Below are 25,740 nucleotides of genomic sequence, written 5' to 3'. Positions count from 1 at the left end.
AGAGATAATTGATCCAATGAGATTTTTACCACAGCTAAATAGCTAACCATCATACAGTTGAACTAGCTATGAATTTAATAGACTTAGCTTGCTAGTTAACTAACTTATATTGCTTTAATGTAACGTAATGTAAAGTCATGTCGGACAGATCGTATTTACGAGTTGAAGGCACATTAATGGCACCGCAAAGTCATAATTACGAGTGGGGAAACTCAGGATTTTCTTTGAGCCCTGAGTTTCCGAGTTGGGGGCGTGTCAGTACAAAAACATGATGGAATCAATGGATGAAACATCTGTAGCTGAGGGTAAATTTGTTGAAATTGAATGTTTATTTGTCTCAGAAGCTGATTTCAGTTATTAGGAGTTTGCTATGTGCAGCAGGCTTTTTTATTTATCTGGATTGTTTGTTCTTTATTTTCTAGGAGTTGAATTAAAAAACCTTGCTGCATTTTTTTGTAGTTAATTAAGGGACGGAACACCACCATCTTGCCCTGAACAAAGTGACTTGAACGCACCTGACGTTGTAGTTACAACTTCCTAACTAATACAGCGCTCTCCACTAATATTCCCACCTTTGTTAAATATGAGCAAAGAAGGCTGTGAAAAATTGTCTTTATTGTTTCACCTTTTGATCTTTTGTTCTAAAAAATCACGAAAATACTCTGCTCTCATGGAGATCAATCAATTGCAAACAAAACACAGGTTTATCAAAAAATAAATCTTTGTTAAATATAGGTGTACAACAATTATTGGCACCCTTTTAGTAAATACTTTGTGCTACCTCGCTTTGCCAAGATAACAGCTCTGAGTCTTCTCCTGTAATGCCTGATGAGGTTGGAGAATACATGGAAAGGGATCTGAGCTCATTCCTCCATACAGAATCTCTCCAGATCCTTCTAATTTCGAGGTCCACGCTGGTGGACTCTCCTCTTCAGTTCACCCCACAGGTTTTCAATGGGTTTCAGGTCAGGGGACTGGCATGTATATATATATATATATATATATATATATATATATATATATATATATATATATATATATATATATATATATATATATATATAACAACACCTCTGGTGTTTATTGCCATAAAGCTCTATTTTGGTTTCATCTGACCACAGAATCCCGATACCATTTGAATTTCCAGTAGTGTCTGACAAACTGAAGACGCTTGAGTTTGTTTTTGGATGAGAGTAGAGGCTTTTTTCTTGAAACCCTTCCAAACAACTTGTGGTGATGTTGGAGACTTTGGATTGTAGTTTTGGAGACTTTCTGACCCCAAGACACAACTAACTTCTGCAGTTCTCCAGCTGTGATCCTTGGTCTTACCCATTGTTATGAATGACTAAGGGAATTTGGCCTATGTGTTACCTCATATATATACCCCTGTGAAACAGGAAGTCATGGTTGAACAATTTCCTGTTCCTAGTCACCCAGGTGTACTAAAAATGTCAAATATTAATGGGAATATACTTCAAAAATATTTTTTTCATATGAATTCATAGGGGTGCCAATAATTGTTGCACACCAATTTTTAACAAAGATTTTTTTGGATAAACTTAGGTTTTGTTTGCAATTGTTTGATATCCATGAGCACAGAGTATTTTTGTGATTTTTTTTAAACAAAACATCAAAAGGTTAAACAGTAAAGACAATTTTTCACAGCTTTCTTTGCTCATATTTACCAAGGGTGCCAATATTAGTGGAGAAAACTGCATGTACAGAATATGTAGCAGGCTAGGCCACTGATTAGCATCATTTAGCTGTTGACAGGACTCCAAGCCATAAGAATCTTCTACACCATTTGAATAGCATTCCTTGTCATTTATAACACTCATACACCATTTTATCTAACATCAGTCTGATTCCTAAATGACAGCTTTGTCAGTCAGATTAGAACAAAGTAGCATCAGGTTGCTAAGCGACTCACGTCTTTTTGCAACCAGGTTGTTGTTTACAAACACTAAAGGTGTCTATTTCCATCAGTATTTAAAAATTACAGCTAAATGCATATCAGTCAGTGACTCGTACACACATGTATACAGTAAGACATGACAGCAAGAGGTCACACACATACCACAACACACAGACACACACACACACACACACACACACACACACACACACACACACACACACACACACACACACAAAAACATATTCTCACACTCCCACACTCCATTACAGCCAAGGAAGTAAGAACAATGGGTTAACATGGTGTTGCGGAAGCATGCTGTAATACACACAATGACACTTTTACTAACATGTATAATGTACACACACATACACACACACACACACACACACACACACACACACACACACACACACACACACACACACACAGAGCCCGTTGTGTTCTGCTTCCTGTTTGGGAGATCTCCAGCAGCATCTGGATCAATGTCCAAAGGAGGGAGAAATGGGGGAAGGGATCAGTGTTGAAGTCTGAATGTTCTCTGAAAGCCTCCTCCTCTGAGCTGAGCTCCAACTCACCACGGAAAGACAGACGGGAGGGGAGGAGAGAGAGGGAGTGAGAGCGAGGGAGAGAGAGAGGGAGTGAGAGAGGGAGAGAGAGAGAGAGGGAGAGTAGTAGACACTGACAAGCAGCTTAATCAGTACCTGACTGTTAGACAGACTAGATCAAGATTCTGTTTATTAAAGCACCAAATATGAACTTTCTCGCTCTCTCTCTCTCTCTCTCTCTCTCTCTCTCTCTCTCTCTCTCACACACACACACACACACACGCAAACACAAACACACATCGGATTCATCTTTTTATAGTACTTTCTTTGAGGTCACAATACTACACTTTCTTTCTTTCTTTCTTTCTTTCTGTCTATCTGTCTTACTTTTTTTCCTTCAGTCTGTCTTTCTGTCACTTTCTTTGAGGGTCATGATGTTATACTTTTCTTTCTTTCTTTCTTTCTTTCTTTCATTCTTTCTTTCTTTCTTTCTTCTTCTTCTTCTTTGACCACTTTCTCTGAGGTTTAGTGGTCCTGATGTTTCACTCCTGAGGAATGTATAGCTATGTTGCCATGGAGACTGTGCATGTTGCCTGGTGTAGCTATGTGTAATCTCCCTGGTTAACACAGTTATTCTTTTCACAGTCACACTAATTCTGGTCATGCTGAGCAGGTTGCTGTCAGGGGACTAGCAGATAATGCAGTGTTGTTGCGCTCCTCTGTGAGAGAGAGTGCTGGGCCAGCTGCTGCACTACAGCCCTGTTAGCCAGCAGCCGCTGAGAGCACAGCATGAGGGAATAAAATGCCGGCACTTTGCTACACAAAATGATAATGAATATCTGCTGTCTTAATCCTAATCATCTAAATTCTGCCTGTGATTATTTCTGCACATAGTGGCTGATGCAGTAATGTAAAAGGATGTTAATTATACACTTTACTAGGAAAGCCTAGGATCTGCTCATTTGTGCAATTCTGAGGTACTTTTCTGCTCAGCACGGTTGTAAAGAGAGGTTATTTGAGTTACCGTAGCCGTCCTGTCAGCTTGAACCAGTCTGACCATTCTCCTCCGACCTCTCTCTTCAACAAGACCCTCACTGGACGTTTTTTGTCTTTTGCGCCAGTCTGTGTACACCCAGGCCAAAGGGGTGAGAGTCCATCCGTCCCTTCACCAATCCCCACTCCCCGCGCATTTTGCGAAACTTGGGAATGTACACATCTAACTGTCGCAAAAGAAAGAAAACCCATATCGGAGTGTCTGGTAAAGCAAGACTACACAACCACATGCAGGCTTCCTGCAGCATGTAATGTTACTATATATATATATATAATTATATATATAATGCTTGAATTTGGCATTGATAAATAAGACAGTGTACAAGTGGCAAAATGGTCTAGTCTGCACTTATATAGCGTTTTTATCCAAAGCGCTTTACACTGGTTCTTATTCACCCATTCACACACACACTCACACACCAATGGTAGCAGAGCTGCCATGCAAGGCGCTAACTTGCCATCGGGAGCAACTTGGGGTTCAGGGTCTTGCCCAAGGACACTTCAGCATGTGGCATCACGTGGGAATCGAACCACCAACCCTACGATTAGTGGACAACCTGCTCTACCACCTGAGCCACAGCCGCCAAGCTTTCCACATATGTTTAATAGCGTTAGCAACTTTGTTTTTTGGTCTAGCTAACCTCAGCCAGCTGCGTGTTGTTCGGTTCCAACTGGATGCAGAATGAGATGCTAAAATTGGATGTAGTATTTCTGAAAATGTTGGTCATGGATGAATCAGATCAACTATCCCAATCCAAACTGTCCGTAGTTTGTGAATGTGTGTGTGTGTGTGTGTGTGTGTGTGTGTGTGTGTGTGTTTGTATGTGAGATTGTGCCCTGCAATGGGTTGGCATCCCATCCAGGGTGTCCCAGAGTTCCCTGGGATAGGCTGCAGGCTCCCCGTGACCCTGTGTAGGATAAGTGTTAAAGAAAATTGATGGATGTTTTGAGTGATGTATATATAGTTAGAAGTTTCCAGCTGTTGAAGACATACACATCACCCATTCTGCATAAACACCACCGTGTGTAATCTCCTTTTTCATTATGGAGTTAATACGCAGTAATGACATGAACGAGGTGATGAGGTGATTCTCGCAGTGGTTACATTCATTCAGTGTGAAAGACCTTCTGCAGAGAGGTAGGTTCTGTTACGCAGATGTGCGTCTGAGGGATGGAGAGTCGGAAAGATGGAGAGAGAGAGAGAGAGCAAGTTCTGAGAAAGTGTGTCGTTCTCCACATGTCTGATGACTTCATCCAAACAACACCACCGTCTACTTACAGTCATCGCTCTGTGTGTGTGTGTGTGTGTGTGCATATGTGTGTGTGTGCGTATGTGTGTGTGTGTTGACATTGACATTAGTACTCTCTTTACTTTAAACTAAAAGAGTCAAAGGATTTAGGTTACTAAAGGTATTTACCTACAGCAGAGGTGCTCAACCTTTTGTAACTAAAGCCCCCCCAAGCCTCCCCTAATATGTGGCAAGATAAAAATGATGCTAAAGGGGTCTGAAAAGTCCCTAAATTGGCAACACTGGTCTGCACTGACTAGTGATGTGTCTTCCATGAACGGTTCATTCATTTTGAACCAATCTTTAATATGACTCAGCAACAATGAGTTGTCTCAGAGAGTGATTTGTTCATTTTTGACCGCGCGTGCGCTGTAACTCATGAGATGAACTAATCATTTCTGTTTCCGGGGAACAGATGTGGTGACAAATGTGACGTGACAAAAGAAAGAACGGCTCGGATCTGGAGGTGAGGTGAACTAACAGACTGCGTAGCCTGAAGACCAGCTTAGAAATTAATTATTCATTTCTGTTTCTCATAATTCGGCCATGATTGCATTAGCCTATAGTTTATTTTATAGTTTAAGTACTATATGTGTTGGGGCATTTAACAAGTAATATTTTTATTATATTCTGCTGAAATGAACGAAATGACTCGAAAAAAGATTTGTTCGTTTTGTTGAACGAGATTCAAAGATCCGAGTCAGTAAAATGATCCAAACTTCCCATCATTAGAGTGGACTAAGGTGTTAACACTGGTCTGAACTGACAGCTAGATAAAAGACAGCTAAACTCCGCCTCTCCCCAGCAAAAAGAAAATACAGAGGGAGAGGGAACGCAGGGTTTTTCATTTATGCACATCCTATTTGAAAAGTAATAAAATTCACCTAGTACACAAATGATGCCCTGTCTGTTTTTTTGTTTTTCTTGAAAAAATTTGCACCCCCCTTCCCATCTCTCCGTGGCCCCTGTGTTGAGAACCACTGACCTACAGGGACACACAAATTTTATGTATCACAGAGCTAATAAATGAAGATAAGAAACACTGTTAGAGTGTTATTGTGTGATGGTTAGTTGACATTATTCCCGAGAGCACTGAGCCAGTGGTGTTGCATTGCTCAGGATCATAGACACACCTTTTCAAACTGATTTTGGACAATTTTTGGCTGTGTGTGAAAGAGAGAGTGTGAATGTTGGCACTGCCCTTATAATTGGTCCCCGAGTGAGAATGAATGTGCTGCAGCATGACAATTTTTACTTTCTTTCTCCTGTCAGTTTGAAAGCGTGCACTCATATAGAAGCTCTAGTGGCCTGTGTGTGTGTGCGTATGTGTGTGTGTGTGTGTGTGTGTGTGCATGTGTGCGTGTGTGTGTGCATGCGCGCGTGTGCGTGTGTGCGTGCGTGCGTCTGTGTGTGTACGTGCGTGTGTGTGGAGTGAATGAATTGAATGACGAATGAACTCATAACTAAAGACCATTTTGTTACAGTGAGGAGAAAAACAAAAGATGGCATTGTCTCATTGTATCTCTTCACACACACAGACACACACACACACATTCAGTAACGATCTCTTGATCTCACAGGCGTACACACAGAGCTCATAATTACAGATGAGCAGAAAAGAGAGGGCTTGATGTGTTTCTACATGATTCTACTGAGGATCAACTAAGAACTGGACACGAAATGCTGAAAGATTTGAAGGGAAATGTGATGTTTGTAGGCGGAGTCTATTACCATCTGTGTCACTGTAGAGTGTGCTTATTTTTTGTCTGACTGAGAGGGGAAAAAGTAAATGATCAGTGTTAAGTATACGGAAGTATATTCAAGCTCATTTCATTACTGTTTCATTCAAACTTTTTATTAATGTGCGTGTGTGTGTGTGTGTGTGTGTACATTCTAAGCACATCTTGTGGTCACATACAGAGATTTTATTTTCTTCCTGTACTGCAAATGTTGAAGCGGTGTTGCCAGCACTGTATTTAGCTTGACGCCATCACCCTGACAGTTACGACTGTTATGCACCACAGAGGATCGAGTCGGAGCTGCCCAGTCCAAACACCGTCTGGATGCCTGTCTGACACAAGGCTACACACCAGCACTCTCTCAGACTCCTTCTCTCATAGAATAAAATCGTCATTATAATTTATAAACTATCACTTCATTACACATGACAGTGGAGAACTGATGAATCGTTAGTCAAGAGGTATGGAGGTTTGAGCCTTATGTATATAGCTTTTAGAGTAAAGCTTCAAAACATATGTTTCATTACATCTCTGGGTCATTAATATTAGCTTACTACATAGCAAGGGTTGCAATAGAAATCCTGAAACACTCCAATCTTAAATTCATTGGGGTGCAACAGAAAAGCTATTGTCCACAGAGCGTGAGTTTGAATACTCATGACACCACAGCTATCCATGGAGCAAAATTGTCTGTACACACTGCATGGGAGGGGCATACTCTCTTTACCCTGTCAATCACAGCGACGCTAACCAATCATCAGCCTCTGTAAGCTCATGTATGCAGAAGAGGGTAGATAGCGCTTTCCTCCAAGTGTGTTCCGCTGCCCTGTGACACAGCATGTTCAAAACGATGCACTTGGCTGGCTTCATGTGTCTCGGAAGAAGCATGTGTTACCTTTCACCAGAAGTGGGTATAGTAGCCAAAAATTTTATTCAAGCACAAGTAAAACTACTTATAAAAATAATTACTCAAGTAACAGTAAAAGTAATAATGTTAATAATTACTTGAGTAAGAGTCATGAAGTATCCAATGAGAAGACCACTCAAGTAGCAAGTTACTAGTTACTTCGGATCTGATTCAAATGAAGGGAAAATCCTGAATCTCAGGGCGTTTTCACTCCTGGCTCGTTTGGAGTGTTTGTTTCGGGACCTGGTGCATTTTCTCCCTTGGTTCGGTTCATTTAGACATATAAGAACACGGCAATCACGCTCAGATCTACACCAAAACAATCGACCGAGACCACCATATTCAGATTGTAAACGAAGTCTGGAGTGGTTTGCAAGCGAACTCTTGTGGTCAGTATGCGAATGGGGTATGGGGGTATGGGGTATCAGTTTTTTTCAGTATGGGGGGGTGTCAGTTTTTTTCAGTTTGCCCAGATTAACTTGTTTGTGTAATGCAGGTCTATGCTTCAGTGAACCACTGTGATGTATCTTTAAACCAGCACATGAACACAACACATTAAATGCTATAATTCATACAGTACTGTTCAACTTTATGTGTCAAATAGTGCCATGAATGCCTTAAAAAATTAACAAGTACTTTCTCTCTTCTACTCCTCAACTTACTTGTCATTTCTTGCCAGTAAAAAAGCTTCTCTTACTCATGACATCATCAGTGTTAAATGAAATCTGAATACAAAAAAGGCCTCTGTTATTTATATGTGAAATCTCACTGCATTAAGTTTCAATTTATTACTAACCTAAACTATACATGGATAAAACAGACGTCCATGGGTCCTGTGTTTTTGTATAATACACCCAGTATGTCAAAATTATACTGAAGTTATTCCTAACCATTTCACTGTTGACTGGATGATCATGAGAGAACGCACATATAGCTTACTGTTACTATAGTACTATAGTACTATAGTAACTTCCATGCATGAGACATATTTGGTCTAACTTACATTTTTGAGGTTGTAAATTATTTGTTCAAATTGTTCAAGTTGTATGCTATTTTAATTAACAGTATTTTATCAGCTTGCTTCATTCACACTCAAGACTTAAAGTCACCTCAAGACAATAGGTGATAAATTTCATTGTAATCATTTCACCATAAACTTTTCATTTTAATGAACTGTGCAGGAAGTTTATGCTTCAGATACAATTGCGTTTATTTTCTAAGAAAAAGTGTCTCTCGAACACCTTCTCTCTGGTATCTCTCGTGCTATCTCCATTGCATTTGGTCGATTGAGTGCAGGACTGCATGGTATTTCCCACATTTATCCTACTGCGTGCCCTCATGTATTGACAATAGTATGACCCATTTTAGGGGTGGTCAAATTTATATTGACATTTTCTTTTCAGATAGACTGAGCAATGCGTACTATTTTTCACTATTAAAACTTAGTAGAATCGGGAAGCCTGATTGGAATTCACAAAGAAATACAGAGAGGAGCCACAAAAGTTCTGGAACCAAGATTAACATCTACCATAGTGATGGAAAGACCAAAGTGTGGAGAAAGAAAGGATCTGCTCACGATCCAAAACATACAATGTCTCATCTGTGAAACACGGTTTATAATGTTTAACACATCTAGATAAAAATACCAGGAAATAAAAGCTGAAATCCTAAACTCTCATCTCATATCCATCTTTAGATCTCAAACCCAAATGTCTTTGGTTTGTAGCACAAACAAATAAACTGGCCTTGCCATTCCAATAGTTTCAGAGGGGGACTATCAGCAAATTGTTTAGCTACTTACTAGCTTATTTTATTCAAAAAGCCCAACATGGCATACTGCACATGCTACATTATTCAGTGTAGTACAATGTAAAGTTTTCCCAAAATTTAGAAGTGGATTTCTCTTGTGTGAATTTCTCAGTGAATTTCCATCAGTTGTTGTTGTTGTTGTTTTTAAATAATGTGATGGGACATGCCTCATTACTGTTTCGTGTTAATGTCAGATAGTGTTATGGATGAGATGGACACATTTGGACAGACTTTAGACCGATGTTAGGACTTACACCTTGACGTATGCCTGGTCTATGCCAGGGCTACGAATTCAGAAATCTTGAAACTGATGTTTCATATTTCACTTTTTTTTTGTCAGTGTCCTCACAGAACATAAGTCCTCAAGACTTGCTCCGATCATAAGCCTAAATATGTTCAGATCCTCCTCACAAATGTCAGCCATTGCTCCTGAGAACTATAGCTCTAGAAGAAGGTCTTGAAATGAACATTAAAAAGTGAATAAAGATGAGTTTGTGATTGTTAGGAGGGATCAATTGACATTAAAATAATCTTGAATAATGGTAAAATTATCTTGGGGATTATCATCACGTTCCAACTTAAATGGCACAAGTGGCCACTGGACTGAAATCCCACAGATCTGGAGTACTATTTTGTCCAAGAAGAATAGTCCGAGATTAATTATTTTTCTAACAGCACACAGATAACACTGTGGTCTCTGTGTGAAGCTCTAGCATGAAGCTAAATTGACGAATGTCACTTTAATCCCACACTAAGTGTGCTTACAGAAGCCAAGGCCTTTTGTTTACCTCCAGCGGGAGATAATTGGTCTTTTGAGTATGAGTGTGTGTACATGCATGCATACTGGAGTATGCATGAGACATACATGTGTGTGTGTGTGTGTGTGTGTGTGTGTGTGTGTGTGTGTGTGTGTGTGTGTAACTTGTTTTACAAGGTTACATTTTGTCTACTGGTTTTGGTATACCATTATGTGCACATGAAGGTTTTTAAATGTAAATTGAGAAAAGCTTGACTCACAAATTCAGTGTGCATTTGGTCCAATCCTACCAGCACTAGTTTACACTAATCTTTTCAAAGTTCAACCAATAAGATCAGCCAGTGCAACACTTTATTTGAATGGTACCTACATCGCACCTTTATAACATACTCATAATCACTGCATAAGTATTTTAGAAAGCCATGCTGGAGAATATATGAACAGCTCATGTCAAAACATGTAAAGTGATATTGGAGGTTTGTCTTTTACTAGTCATAAGGCATTATTATTATGAGTTGACTGATTTAGATAATGTGCTACTCTATTATTATTTTTTATTCATATCCTGCTGCTCATTCAAGCTAAGAATTGACAGCACATTCATTTCAACAGCACATTCATTTTTAAACATATGGAACACAGATTTAACAGAGACCCAAACCATAAAATTCCTATTTCATTCAATAATTTGATTAAACCAAAACACCAAATTCCCCATTTCTATACACTCTTCTCGTTCCTATACCTTTAAATCCAGTATTAAATATAATTACCAAATAACCAATCAGCCATAAAACTTATTGGTGCGTGTGGGGATCAAAGGCTAGCTTGTCTGCTCTGATCCCACAGAAGAGCTACTGTAGCACAACTTGCTGAAAAAGTTCATGCTGGCTATGATAGAAAAGTGTCAGAACACACAGTGCATCACTGTATGGGGCTGTGTAGCTGCAGACCGGTCAGAGTGCTCATGCTGACCCCTATCCACCGCCAAAAGCTCCTACAATGGGTACATGAGCATCAGATTTGGACCATGGAGCAGTGGAAGAAGGTGGCCTGGTCTGATGAATCATGTTCCCTTTCAAACGGAACTTCGACGTTGCGTTTAGCATAACACTATGGTAGCACCACTCGAGCGCGACCGGCGTTCCCATAGTGTTATGCTAAATGCAACGTCTCGTTCCCTTTGAAATGGAACAGGGTTACATGCGTAACCCAGATGTTTTCTTTTACATCATGTGGATGGCCAGGTGTGTGTGTGTCGCTTACCTCTTACCTGGGGAAGAGATGGCACCAGGACGCACTATGGGAAGAAGGCAAGTCGGCGGAAGAATTGTGATGCTATGTGCAATGTTTGGTTGGGATACTTTGGGTCCTGGCATTCATGTGGATGTTACTTTGACACGTATCACCTACCTAAAGATTGTTGCAGACCAGGTCCACCCCTTCATGACAGCAGTATTCCCTAATGGCAGAGGCCTCTTTCAGCAGGATAATGCTCCCTACCACAGTGCAGAAATTATTCAAGAATAGTTTAAGGAACATGAAAGTGTTGACTCTGCCTCCAAATTCCCCAGATCTCAATCCAATTGAGCATCTGTGAGATGTGCTGGGCAAACAAGTCCAATCCATGGAGGCCCCACCTCTCAGCTTACAGGACTTAAAGGATCTGCTGATAACATCTTGGTGCCAGATACAACAGCACACCTTCAGAGATCTTGTGGAGTCCATGCCTCGATGGGTCAGATGGGTAATTAATTGAGTTTTCTTTAGAGTTATTTAGATTTAATGGGATCATATCTCACAGATATCCCCACTTTAAGCCTTGAGTTCATCTTTTTCTTGTAGATTATTCAAATATTCAAGAGTATTCATAAACCAAAATAAAGTATAGTGGCAGGAGTATTCAAATCTGGATTTCTTCATGAGGGGAGAAGTGAATTCGTGTTTCTGGGACTTTTTCTAATGTGGAATTTTAAAACAATCTTGACATTAATTATAATGAAATCATCTTAACACATTCTTAACTTGGTCTGTATTGCAAATGGATGGCATTATGGTTCATAAATATATCTAGTTAATATAACACAAAGACATTCGACCATTAAATTGTGTTTGCATTCTTAGCATCGTGCCAAAAATATTTAACAGTGAAGCTCAAATCTGTATGCCCCTGTACCTCAGCCACATACACAGGGAAATGTCATTAGCCTGTCATCAAAGCTGCTATTACTGAAACATGGCTTGTTTTATGGGAGTGCTGTGTGCTTTCTGAGTGCTGTGTATTATTATTAAAACCACTGGCCATAAGTCATTAAACTCTGGTGTGTAAATAGTGAGGGTTTTATAGCTCTGGTTCTGGAGAAGAGATTTGTCTGTTGGAGATGCAGTAGTGAATGAATGTTTTACAATTTTGGGGTTTTGGTATAAAAGTGGAAAATTATAAACCACACATTCAAAACATTCAACACCCTAAATATTACATCAAGCTGTACTATGAAGAAATGTGGACTGAGGATGTATGTATTCTTAATATACCAATAATGAAACCTTTTCATTTCCAATATTCCAATATCTGGCCATTATTGCTCTCGTGACTCCCGGCCAACAATACTTTGAGCGCTTTTAGGTTGCTTCATGTGGAAGCCCATAATACCAAGTTTTAAGTTTATCTTGACGTCATACAAAGTGATGTTCATGTGATTTTGGTGTAATTCAACCAGACAAGCCTTATGGCTAGATATATTAAAAGCACCTTCCGTTTGTCATTCAATGTTCAATTTGTATTATGTACTAAAATCCCATTGAGCAAAAATACGTCCAGACGTCTTTTGTTCGTCTTGTCGCATGTTGAAAAGATGTCCCCTGAAGAGGCAGAATGAAAGTTTTTATGACATCTTTTTATGATGCCTTCTGAATGTTCAAAGCATCAAACAATTTGTCCAAATATTTGGACAGTACACAATAACAGCAACATGAACATTATGCTATGACAGGCAACCACTCACCGCAACTGACAACAACTTTTGAATTGAACTGACATTTCACGTGTCAGTTTCCTGCATCTGTCTTGCACGTCCACAGATGTCCAAAAAAAACCTCCTAGCCAGACATTCAAATATTGAACTGCATATCTACGTCCAAGAGGGGTGGTTGTCAGACATCCAGATCCTGAACCTGATTTACACGCCATTCAGATATGGTCCTGGACTGACCGACGCAATTATCTACATGTCTGGCAGACATCTCATGTTTGCTGGGATACATATTAAAGCATTTTTGCCCATCCCAGATTGGTTTTCAAATTCTCTCACAATTGAGTGCAGCTACTGTGCAGGAGTTAGTGACTGCTCCCTGTAAGTCTCTATCATATAGCTCGGAGTGAAAGATTTTGTTGCTTTGTAACAGCACTCTGGTCCGTGGTCCATTCACTCTTCTTTTTGGCTCTGCTCTAGGATCCTCAGGCAGAGGATCAGTCCAACATTAACACACACACACACACACACACACACACACACACACACACACACACACACACACACAAACACACACACAAAATCCCACGCTCATATACAGATAGATATGTAGCACACTGTTTACACACTGTATTCAGAAAATGTCTCCTTATAAACTAATGCTCACATGTGTATTGAAAATGCTTAGGTGGAGGTGTGAATGTCAGTGTGTACTAGTGTGACATTCTGTGAGGTGGTATAGATGTCCAGATGATGCCAGTAGGCTTGCATATGCTGCTGCTGCTGCTGTGTGTTAGAGCGTAGAGATTTGTGCCCTCATAACTCATAACTCACTATTCTCAGACATGTGTCATACAAACTCAGTCCACTGCCAGCAGCCTCAAGCTAATCTCTCTCTCTCTCTCTCTCTCTCTCTCCCTCCCTCTCTCTCTCTTTCTCTCCCTCTGTCTCTCTCTTTGCGCTTGGCTTAACTCAATTTCTCACCTGCTGCTTCTGTGCCCCTCTCCACTCCCCATTTCTCTCCATCTCTCAGATGGATGAGTGTGTGTGGGATATTGTGAAGAGAGAAATTGGCACTAACTGAATCTTATTAAAGAGTAGTTTTACATGTAATGCCACCACTAACCCTGTGATCTTGCTCATTTCTCCTTAAAAGCCCACACCAATCTTTCTCTTTTTCCTTATTAAAAGTTAAACCATTTATTTCTTATGTCTTAATGGAATACTTCACAGTTTTCCAAGCTAATATGAATTTGGTGCGAAGTGTGTGTGCTATTATTACAAACAATAATGTGGCAATTAAAGAACAGGAAACCTGTTGACTCAACCATTTATAATGAAAGTCAAAGAGCAGTTGAATTTGCATTTGATTTGAGCGCTGAATCTGTAAAACGGATCCTTTCAGAGAGGTGGTTCTTGTCAGTTTTATATGTAACCTTCATCTTATAGTAAGTGTAAGTTTACTGTACTACTCCACTGTTGGAAACCAGATAAAACCAGATGAATGCAGCTTTGGTAAGACTGACTCATTCTGAAGGCTTTAAATTTAAAGGTGTCAGCATGTGACAAATTACAGGCGTCTCTGTTTTGCTTTGGGGACATTTTGCTGCCATGCTTCGGGTCTACTTTTTCCCCTTAGAGCAGAGGTGTTCAAAATGTGGGGTGCAAAAAACATGCAGGTGGAGCATGGGTGAGATGAAGAATTTTTAAATTTTTTTAATGACTGTTTCAGACCTGCCAATCTTAGACATTTTGTGAAGGAGCTTTGTATTTAAACTGCTGAACACAAAAATATGCCAAAAGAGCAGTCCCCCTACCCACCCACAGGATAAAAACAGCAGAATCGACATGTGAATCCAGAATGACTGACAGTTGTGTACGTGTTTTGAGCTCTCGGCATGACAGATGTGCTTATGCGGCGCTCTTGCTTTCTGTCACAGAAAATCGAGAGTCATTAATGTGAGATAAAGTGTATCAGTGTGCATCTGAAGTAAATGTAAGTACATAACATCAGTTAACTACATTAACTAAATGTATAGGGGTGCCACTGAAATATTTCAGCCAAAAAAATATTGTAGTAAAAAAGAGGGAAAATGTTGAAAACAGGCTGGGGGAAAAAACATTAAATAGACCTACAATGAAGTTTAAAATCTAACACTTTACAATTCAATTTGATGCTAATTATAATTGTACAGTGATTTAAAATGGGTTAAAATAGGAAATGGGCTTACAGGAACAAAGTTTGACTACGTCTGCCTTATAGAGAAGAATCACTGCAAACCAATAAAAGTTATTCAGACAGATCAGCTTTACCCTATGAGGAAACATTCTAATGGGAGTGGTCTCCTTCGGGATGACTCCGCCCCCTATAAAGTATGGAGATGATGTACATATGTGGTGACCTTTGCTGTTTCCAGATCTCAACCCAACTGAGCATCTGTGGGAGATTGGGGACTAACATGCTACACAGTGCTCTATATGATCAAAACCATATTCCTCCTCATCATCATCATCATCAAAACATCATTTCAGGCAATATCTTTTGGAAGAATAGTGTTCATTCCTCCATGACAGTTCCCCAGAGACTTGTATTGAAGGTGTTCTGACCAGCTCCTAGTGGCAAGACATCATAATGAGGCAATTTGTGTTGTTTTTACCCCCCTGTAGTTTTTCACCTGTCTGTATTTTACATTTGTTGATGGTATTTACAGCTGTCCTTAAACTTGGATTATAAATCAGTTTTAAGTAAATAGTGTTTCTTTTCTTCATGCAAAGAATTATGTTGAAACTTCTGTACTTGGTAATCAGACATACGGTGCAGATGTGTTAGATAGATATTAGTAATTAAAAATGGCGGAGTATTCCTTTAAATCCGTTTTCTGTATCTGTTTGCTTGTTCACTAGAGGACATGAGAGGTAACTGGGGTCACTGCTGAGATATAAACATGCGAAAAGAATGTTTCCCTCTGACATATTTGTAATGGGTTTCTGATGTGTTTTGGACGAGTGTCTATGTGTTTCAGTGTAAACTATGCTTTGCTAAGCAGAAATGGGTGGGCTATAAGTCATGGGGAATTCCAGTGGCCCAAATTACAATTTCCATATATAAGCGATTGTGTGTGTGTGTGTGTGTGTGTGTGTGTGTGTGTGTGTGTGTGTGTGTGTTTTCCAGCTCTTAAATGAGTGAAGCCGTGTTAGTTTGTGAATCTGTGTGCTTCTCTGCTTGGCTGTAGGTAAAGCTGTAGTGTGTGAAACACTCCTGTGGTCCATAGTGGGACCTCTCCGGTGGTTTAAGCTCTATGGTGAGAGTTGTTTGTTGTGGGTGGGAAGCAATGACATGAGAACATTTAGCATCTGGTTGGCTGACCCTGCTGGTCTGCATGGAGCTGTAAACTTGGCTACACATGGCCCATACAGACTTTATGTGAAGAGGATATCGACAATTCTAGCAACTTTTTTAAAGCATGCATGTACTACATTAATGCTTTCCTGAGTCAGATCTTGACCACCAGCAGTGAGTCTGTTACAGATCGTGGTAATGTTGATCATCATAATGTGACCTTTATGTTAAAATGGACTAGCTTGAATAATCATAGCGTACAATCAAAATGAAAATGAGCCTCAGTGGCTGTGTGATAAGGGTGTGGTTGTGTTGTTTGTATGTCTTGACCTAGCTCGGTATCTCTTGGACAGCACCATTTGCAGCTGTCTCATGTGACGATGTGTAATCCCACACAGGGCTGAACAGGGCCAGCATTTGGCCCTACTGCCTTCTGCTTGGAATTTCTCATAAGGCGTCTTAGCAAGGGGAAAGCTGAGCTTTTAATCGACTGCGTCCGTGAAGTCAGTGGAAAAGCAGTATGGGAATATTTGTTTTGTTTTGTGTCTCACTTGTATGCGGGCAACTTCATGGCAAATACAGTAAAGTTTAGTTTATCGTGTGAAATTTGCCTCACAAGACAATCCTAAAGCTTTAAATACCATTCACATTATTGGTCTTGCTTATAATACTTATGCTGACTGCATATATATAATTTGACCATAGAGGGCAGTGTTGCACCTCAAAGTTGAATAAGACTGCTGGTCCTACTCTGTGTACTGAGAGATTTATGATGTTCTTATAATGAAAAAAACAAGAACTCATGCAGTACATTTTGGATTGAACTTGCATGCGAAAACACAAACAGTGTTAAACAGACAGACAGTTCTCTAAAAATTTCCTGACTACTACAGGTTGGTACTTTCCATAAGCAGAACCTATGAAACTGACTGTCCTGATCACTTAAGCTGTACATTGTCTAAAGCTAATAAAGCCTATTCCATCCATCCATCCATCTTCTACAGCTTACTCCTTTTTAGCGTCACGGGGAACCTGGAGCCTATCCCAGGAAGCATCAGGCGCGAGGCGGGGTACACCCTGGACAGGGTGCCAGCAATAAAGCCTATTTTAGATTGAATAGATTACAGTGTAGACTTTATACATTACAACATTACACATCTTTGGCATGCATCTAATTTAAAAAAAATTAACACAAGGGTTTGGAAATACACTATATGGCCAAAAGTATGTGGACACCTGACCATCATACTCGTATGTGCTTGTGGCTGTGGGGATTTGTGTTCATTAAGCCACAAGAGCAGTCAGTCAAGAAGACCTGGGGTGCAGTCTGCAGGACTGAGGTCAGGGCTCTGTGCAGGACACTTCATTTCTTCCACTCCCACCTCTTCAAACCACGTCTTCATGGAGCTCGCTCTGTCATGCTGGAACAGGTTTGGGCCTCACTGTTAGAATGAAGAGAAATCTTAATGCTACAGCATACAAAGACATTCTTGTGCGTCTGAAATTGTGGCAACAATTTGGAGAAGGTCCACATATAACAACATAAAAAACAAATCCTATTGGACCGTAAAAATCATAAGGCATTTAATATGACAAAATACAGATTTTTTTAGGTGTTTGGTTCCCAGAAATAATCTGAGTGCTTTATCTCAAGGCCTAGAAGCCCCCAAGATCATATCTGTAAATCTTATGGAATGCTTATTGTGAAACAAGCACAGAGAAGCTTGCACTGATTACACAATCATGCTGCATAGACAAAACACCCACTAACTGTTTACTGTGTTTCTGTCTGTCATAACAAAACATCTCAGTTCACCATAACAGAGATAAGTAAGTGACTGCATCATTTCTGGTTCTATGAGTTTATGAACCAGGAATATTACAGTAAACTAAACTAAAAAGTAAACTAAGTGAGCCAAAAAAAAAAAAAAGCAAACTAATTTCAGTATATTATTTATAAAGCCACTAGTCTGACCTCACTGTGTAGAAAACAAAAACAAGTGTATTTGTTCCTGTAGCTGCAGAGGCAACACAGTTTAAAGGAAAAATCCACCCTTAATTAATATGATTTGCATATTAATTAATTTTATAATTAACATGTAATCTTCAATGGTATCTAAAATTTCATTTGTAATTAAATTCGGAGTCCTAAATTACCTATACTGGGACTCATTTATCAATCTAAAGTAAAGTGTTTAAATAAGTTAAACTAAATTAAAATTTCCACCTTACTCGCGCACGTGTTATCACCCATAAAGCACAAAGAGTGTTCCTGACACATATCGTTTGCATTTAGTGACGCCCACAAAACTCCATAAATGGCGAAGTGCACAGACAGCTGGGAGCACAAAATGAACGTTCAGGGTAAAGTCTGAAAGGCAGAAATGGAAGATATTCTGACTGCATTCTATGCCAATAAAAATATTTAATAATATTAATAACAAAGGAGCCATTTGTTTATGACATATTGCTATTTTTTTATATTCATTAATTAATGGTAATAAAATGATTGTTTTTAACAAATTGTTCTTAATGCTATTCTTAGTCCCTGACCTAGTGAACTAACATGAGGATGTGTTTTTGATCGAGACTCCAAAGCTCTTCTATAAATCCCACCTGGATATACAGGTACATCTCAAAAATTTTGAATATCGTGGAAAAGGAAAATTATTTTTTTTTCCGTAATTTAATTCAAAAAGTGGAATTAATATATTCTAGATTCATTACACATAAAGTGAAATATTTCAAGCCTTTTTTTTGTTTTAATCTTGATGATTACGGTTTACAGCTCATGGAAATCAAAAACCCAGTATCTCAAAATATGAGGGCATCTGCTAAATGCTGTAAATGTAATAAGAATAAGCAATTTAACCTCAACAGTATATTCCAGATATAAAAGTGCAGTATGTCATTGCAAATTATATGATTTGAAGTCAATCGAGTCAAGGTATACATTAGTTAGTCTTCTTATTTGTAAATGTACACACACTCAGGAGCGCAAGTAGGATATGAACGTTTTTCCAAATTTACAGGATTTTCATGAATACCAAATTTGTTTTCTAAACGCTCCTACAAACAATTTATGATCCAAAGATCCGTTTGTATCCAGCTTGATAAATGAGCCCCATTATTTCCATTGTCATTCACTACTAGCTGATAGTGGTACCAGTGGGATTTACAGTAGCCCTTGCTTCATCTTTGCCTAATGCAGCAACGCTTTAGTCTTTGAGTCCGTCCAGCTTCATTCTGCTCAAACTGATCAGCTTCCAAAGCGTTAACTTTCATGCTAATACCACCATCAAAGCCATCACACACTTATCATCTTGTAGATCAATAACTAACTATGTCCAGTCACTGTTGTAACTCAGCACAACAGTGGCATATAGCTGCATTGCATTCTGGAACTTTAAGTGCAGCCTTTGCACCAACATCTCCACTTATTCTACACTGGACTTGCTCATTAATATAACATGAAAATGGTGAGTGAGACATTGCTGGCTTTACATAATACTATATTTAGTCATCATGGGAAAACACTGGGCTTAATGTATTTTTTTTATCACAAATCTTTTGTACTGTTAATATTTCAGCTCATAGATTTGTTAGAAAATGATGTTATTTGATAAAATACAAAGTAAACATCAGATTGTGACATTTTGTGCATTGATGTGATGCAGCTGCTTATTTTCCTCCTTCCTATATGCTGTAAGCTAATGTATTTTGGCTATTTTGTCCACTGAGTCTGCGCCATGGTTCAACCCCAAACAGAACCGCTGCTCAGAATTGGGCTAAAATGGCTCCTCCACTGAGCTAGCCCCTCAGTGGAATAGCAATCAGGGCTTTGCAAGAGAGCCACTGTGTGTGTATCATCAGGGCTGCAGGTGCAGAGAAGAGACAGACGGATGAACTAATGCATTTAGATGGTGAAACAGGCAAGAAAGGAAGTTCAAATGGTGGGGAAAAGCGAATGGAATGTTTGCAAGAGGAATCAGTCTTTTATTAGTTCTGGCTTCAATTGACTGGAAAAGAAACATTGGTACATACACACACACACACACACACACACACACACACACACACACACACACACACACACACACACACACAAGGTTCATGCTCTGAACATGTCTAGAACTAAATTCAGCATGACCTCACTGCATACCTTAAAATAGTCACGTTATGTCTTGTGAAATGGATTTTCCATGTTTGAATGCTGGACAGATGGACATATTTATAGGGAGGGGATTAGTTACAGATGTGATAGTTGTGTTATTTTATATATATTTATATATATAGTCTCAAGTACAGTTGGTGTGTGTGTGCGTGTGTGTGTGTGTGCGAGTGTGTATGCACTTCCTGCCCCAATTCTGAGTTAAATTCTACATTCCTGGCCTATCCTAAATGGCTATGAGTTAAAATTCTACAGGTTAAGAAGCACACATGAGATTCTTCAACAATGGAACCTTATCCTGTCGGGAGAGAGTGTGTAATTAGTCAGCAGGGAACACCGCAAACACATATCCATACACACAGAGGATCAAGGGCCTGTCATTCACTGAGCAATGACCTCTGTGTTTAAACAGGGCAGGAGGGTCACTGCTCCATTGTTGTCTTATCTTTTACATCCCACAGGATAGACTGTATTCAAACAGTTCAAATGCTACAGTTAAAAAAAAAAGTCAATTCCCCAGGTTTTCAGATTGCTTCAGGTTTTTTGCTTGTTGTCTATTGGGGTTATTAATGGAATACTCAACCGAGTTTTTTCAGTCTAATCTCTGACTAATGTAGTGGAAGTGTGATTAACATGGACAAGAATTTGGATTATTTTGGTATTATTGTCTGGAGTGTTTTATTCTGCTTATTCCACAGCAATTTGCCAATGATTACAGTTTTATATTTTAACAGTTTGTAGTTAGGTTTAATGTTTTGAATCATCCAAGAGACAAGTTAGTTCCTGTTATCTCTGTCTGTCTGTCTGTCTGTCTCTCTCTCTCTCTCTCTCTCTCTCTCTCTCTCTCTCTCTCTCTCTCTCTTTCTCTCTCTCTTTCTCTCACTCTCAAAAAAAAAAATGCAGCTTGTCATTTAACAAAGAAACCTGAAAAGGTAAACTCATCTGTCCTGAACACTTTCCTGAGCTGGGAAACTTGTTGCTACAAAGTGCAACACAGTTTTTTTTTTTTTTTTTTTTTTTTTTTTTGAATTATTAGTCTTAGATTATGTGGAGCATCTGGTGTACAAGCCCTTGTGTATGAGCTGTTACTATACAGTCTGAACAAGATTTCATGGATTTTTTTGTGATTGTTGCGGCCAAAAATGCTTGATTTTGCTTCTGCTTTTTCCCAAATTTGTGATGACATTTGCAAATTTTTTGTGCTTTTTTGTGCAGAAAACTACTTGAACTGGAGAAATTGAAATTGCACAAAATTGTTTTGCATGCTCTTTCGCAGTGATGTTGGTAAATGAGACCTATTAGCTGTACTCATGTTCAATGCACATGAATCAAAGGGCGCTTTGGCTGAATGCGCGTCGTGATCACGTCACAGACCAACTCTGTGGAAAATCTGCAGTAGAGAAATTGCAAGCTCCTCTGAATATTTCAGAGTTTGCTTGATTTTGCGTTAAAGTCTGTGATTGCAAAATCATGAAATCCTGGAGGGACTGCCTATAGAAACGATAATGCACTAGACTGAGTGCATTAATATAAACCTATCGTTCATGTTACTGTTAATATGTAAATGTGCAGTTATCCGAAAATAATGAACTGCTGACCAATCAGATTCGAGAACTCAACCGTGATGTATAACTTTTCCATGATATTTACATTTTTTGAGATTCACCAGTATATATTTATAATTGTCTCTTAATTTGAATTCTTGAAAGAAACTTTTTGCTTCATTCGGTGGCTTGTGGAGGGTTACCTAATAAGATATTCCTGGCCTGAATCAAACATATGTACACATGTGTGCAAGTCTGTTAAGCAGCTGTTGCAGAGGCTCAAGGCTGTAGACATTTCTCTTCTCTGCTTCAGAGCTTTGTGGGAATTAGGAGGGAGATGAATGTGTATCATGTGATAAGGGTTTGAAATGAACACTTGCCCTAACCAAAAGCAGGTAATAATTGTATGTATCCTATGGTCTGTATCAGACATCATTTGAGATTCAAAAGGTGCGTAAAAAGGAAAGAAACTGGATGCATTTATAAAAACTGATGGGCTAACTGGCTCTCTGTTCACATCTCTCTTTCAAAAAAAAAAAATACATAAGTAGGAAATGATGTATTAAACTTATAGAGATCTTTGAAATTCCCTGGCCTAAGTGTGACAAATGAGAAATTCTTTCAGATGCTCACACATGCTCACTTTCTCTTTATCAACCTATTTTCCCATTCTCTCTCTCTCTCTCTCTCTCTCTCTCTCTCTCTCTCTCTCTCTCTCTCTCTCTCTTTCTCGTGCATTTCTGTCATGAGACTACACAGCTGCTGCTGCTTGGGGGAATGTTTTTCTGGCAAGAAAGAAAGAACGACAGAGACACACAGAAGCATGGTTTCTTCATTACACTAACCGGGAATAACGGCAGAAATCCACTCACTCGCTTCTCTTTATTCAATACATTTAACATTGTGCTCAGTCAGTGTCTGCTCCACCTTTAGTGCCTGTTAAAATCAAGGTCGTTCAATTTCGTTTCACCATGTACAGCATTTCTTTAGAGCTTTTAATTACGGTCAACTCAACTTTCTTAACTGGAGGTCTACGGCTCTAAATTAATTAAACAAGGAGAAACCAAGACTCAGAAACAAAAGGCCAGGGTGCAGCTTTTTAAAGATTGTGCTTAAATATACAGTATTTCTAACTATATTTCTACATACAGTACTTCAATTCAATTATAGTTCTTTAGTATTTTTATCATCAAACATATTATTGATACATATTTATTATTACATATTATTAATAGATTTATATTTAGATGTATAATGAGCAAGGCAGAGCTGTAAGCCTAAGATGATCTGATTAATGATCTAATTAGCCCTAACCCTAACCCCAAAAGGGAACCCATCGTCTTCTGGGTGACCCTGGATAGTGCGATGACTTTGTTAAACCACTGAATGCTATGAGGGATTCTCAGATCATTTAATAGTTGTACTACAAATGCAGTTAGATGTCATTTAACATCATCTTCTTTGAAAATATAAAGCTGTACTCAGGTATTATGACTTACCATATGTTTGGTGTTGGTTTGAGCCGTTCCACCCATACTGTACACTGCAATTGTGTAATGACGCAAGTCCCTTTCAGTACAGACGTCAACTCACACTGACATCAGCGTGACACAGGACATTTGTCCTCTTACTCACTCTCTCTCAGTAACCTCTTTATCCTGGTCAGGGTCGTGGTGTATCCGGAGCCTATCCCGGGAACACTGGGCACGAGGTAGAAATGCACTCTGGAGGGGAGTCCTTTTTGCAGACATACATTCACACCTAGGGGCAACTTATCTTAGTCAGTCCATATATTGGTAGGTTTTTAGGAAGTGGTAGGAAACTGGAGAACCCAGAGGAAACCTATACAGTCACAAATAGACAGACGGTAACTGGCACTAAGGATCGAACCAGGGAGTTGTGAGGCGATGATGCTATTCACATTCTCGCACTCTGAAGGTGTAGGACATGAATTGGGATACCATAGGCCTTGTTCACATCTGGCAAAACCATCTGTCTCAAGTGATCCGATTACAAGTGGGACAGTTTAGACGCATAGCCAGTCACACCAGGCATTACGAACATGTCTCCTGTGACAACTTGCATTTGGATTTCATACATCATTTCCGCTGGAGGAAGTGTGTCACCAACATTTATTACATCAGCCTTCTGCTGCATTTGTTTCCAGGCAGAAATGTCCTGCAAATCCTATTTTAACGTATAACTGAACGGCAGATGAGACGACGAAAGAAGCTTTGAAAAGCAACTGCTTTCTTAGCCACAAGTCCCTGCAGAATGTTATGGGTTCGTAATAGAAGTGGAGATTGGTGGAAAAGAGTTGTGCTTGGCATTCAATGCTTAACAGTGGATCTGTCTAGGAGTTTCCGGCTAGGGCAGTGACAGTCAATTAGTCGATTCTTTGTAGCCATCAGGGACGCTTTCTCGTTCACTCTATAAAAGTGATGTGGCCATATGCATCCCAAACCACGTCCAAATGTGGTTTGAGTTGTCAGATCCAGTGGCGTAACCTGGCCTGTAGCCCCAAAGATTTCTGCTTTAGCCCCTAATAATTCTCCACTTGGAGTGGTTTGTCACTACGTAACTGAACATCAGTAAAAGAATGTGTCTTGACCTGTTTATGTGCAACCTGATAACCTAATGTACCAAAGACTTACTTCCTTCTCATGACTAGCCTCTAATATGTATATCGCTTACTTTTGCACATCACCCATTCAACCCCTTCAGGCGTGTTTGTAATAAAAAGGCCTAGGTGACCTCACACGCCGACATTTTTCTCACACGCTTTTTATTTTGGAGACGGTGAAAGGATAAATGTCACTTTGTTCCATTGTATGAACATGCGCCACAGCCGTGTTATACCCAGGAAAGCCGCACAATAGGCTACCTTTTCAAAAATAATAACAACGAAACGTCCCAAAAGCTCAGCAGGGTCAGCAGGAGACACGCAGCGCGCGAGCTTTACTGCGTAATGGGAAAGGAGTGACTGGGGTTGGGCGAGTCCATTTTCTAGGAGGGGAGCGTGAAGAATTCAACAACACTAGAAAATACATACTTAGTCGCGTTTGTCTCTGGATATTTTTTTCGTAGTTCGTTAGCTCTTTTTTTTTTTTTTTTTTAGCTGTTTATAATCGACTTTGATGATTTTTTTTCTTTAAGATTATCACTGTTAAGGACATTTTGTATGAAAAACGGCTCCCTAAAGTCGGAATGGTTCGCGCCAGCGGCACAGAGGATCAGCGCGCGCATAGCGTCGCAGCTCGTGAATGTCAAAGAAGCGCTTGAAAGTTTGTGAACCGTAGTGTTTACACCCGTGCTTTCTCATGGAAAACAACCGGCAACAAATGGAATATCGCAGAATCGACCCTGGATTTGGATTGTTATCATTGAACAGGCTTATTATAAAGCGCATACTTATTTTAATGCGCATAAACTGTTAAACTTTTTTTCTCCTCTTTTTTTTCTAGCCTTTTGTAGCAGGGGTTTCTTTACGAGCTTAATGTACACACCTGTGCGCAGTTTGTGGAGTCGAAATCACAGCATCGAAGATTAAAATTAATTAGTTCATTCATTAAAAGTTAATTGCTTTGTTGTGAACATGGAAGCGGACCCAGGCTCTCAGGAGTCTCAGGCAGCCGGAGGCGGTGTATCGGATAGCTTCACCCAGCTTTGGTCCGACGTGATGGGGATGTTGGTGAG

General features: G+C 39.5%; 1 protein-coding gene across 9 annotated transcripts in view; it reads left to right on the top strand.

Annotated features, from left to right (window-relative positions):
• The window catches only part of sash1a (SAM and SH3 domain containing 1a), a 402,788-nt gene that overhangs the window by 312,502 nt on the left and 64,546 nt on the right, over positions 1 to 25,740 (top strand). Inside the window, exon 1 of one of the 9 annotated variants that reach the window (XM_017493870.3) lies at positions 25,316 to 25,735. The exons of the other annotated variants lie outside the window; for them this stretch is intronic. Coding sequence (XP_017349359.1) covers positions 25,640 to 25,735 — 96 coding nt within the window. The 5' untranslated portion in view covers positions 25,316 to 25,639. Of the gene's footprint in view, positions 1 to 25,315; positions 25,736 to 25,740 lie in introns of those variants that run through there. 9 annotated transcript variants of the gene reach the window in all.

The sequence above is a fragment of the Ictalurus punctatus genome, chromosome 2 (genome assembly GCF_001660625.3).
Source record: "Ictalurus punctatus breed USDA103 chromosome 2, Coco_2.0, whole genome shotgun sequence".
NCBI classification, from domain to species: domain Eukaryota; kingdom Metazoa; phylum Chordata; class Actinopteri; order Siluriformes; family Ictaluridae; genus Ictalurus; species Ictalurus punctatus.
The sequence above is the reverse complement of the archived record's forward strand: the minus strand, read 5'-3'. Positions and strand labels throughout refer to the sequence as shown.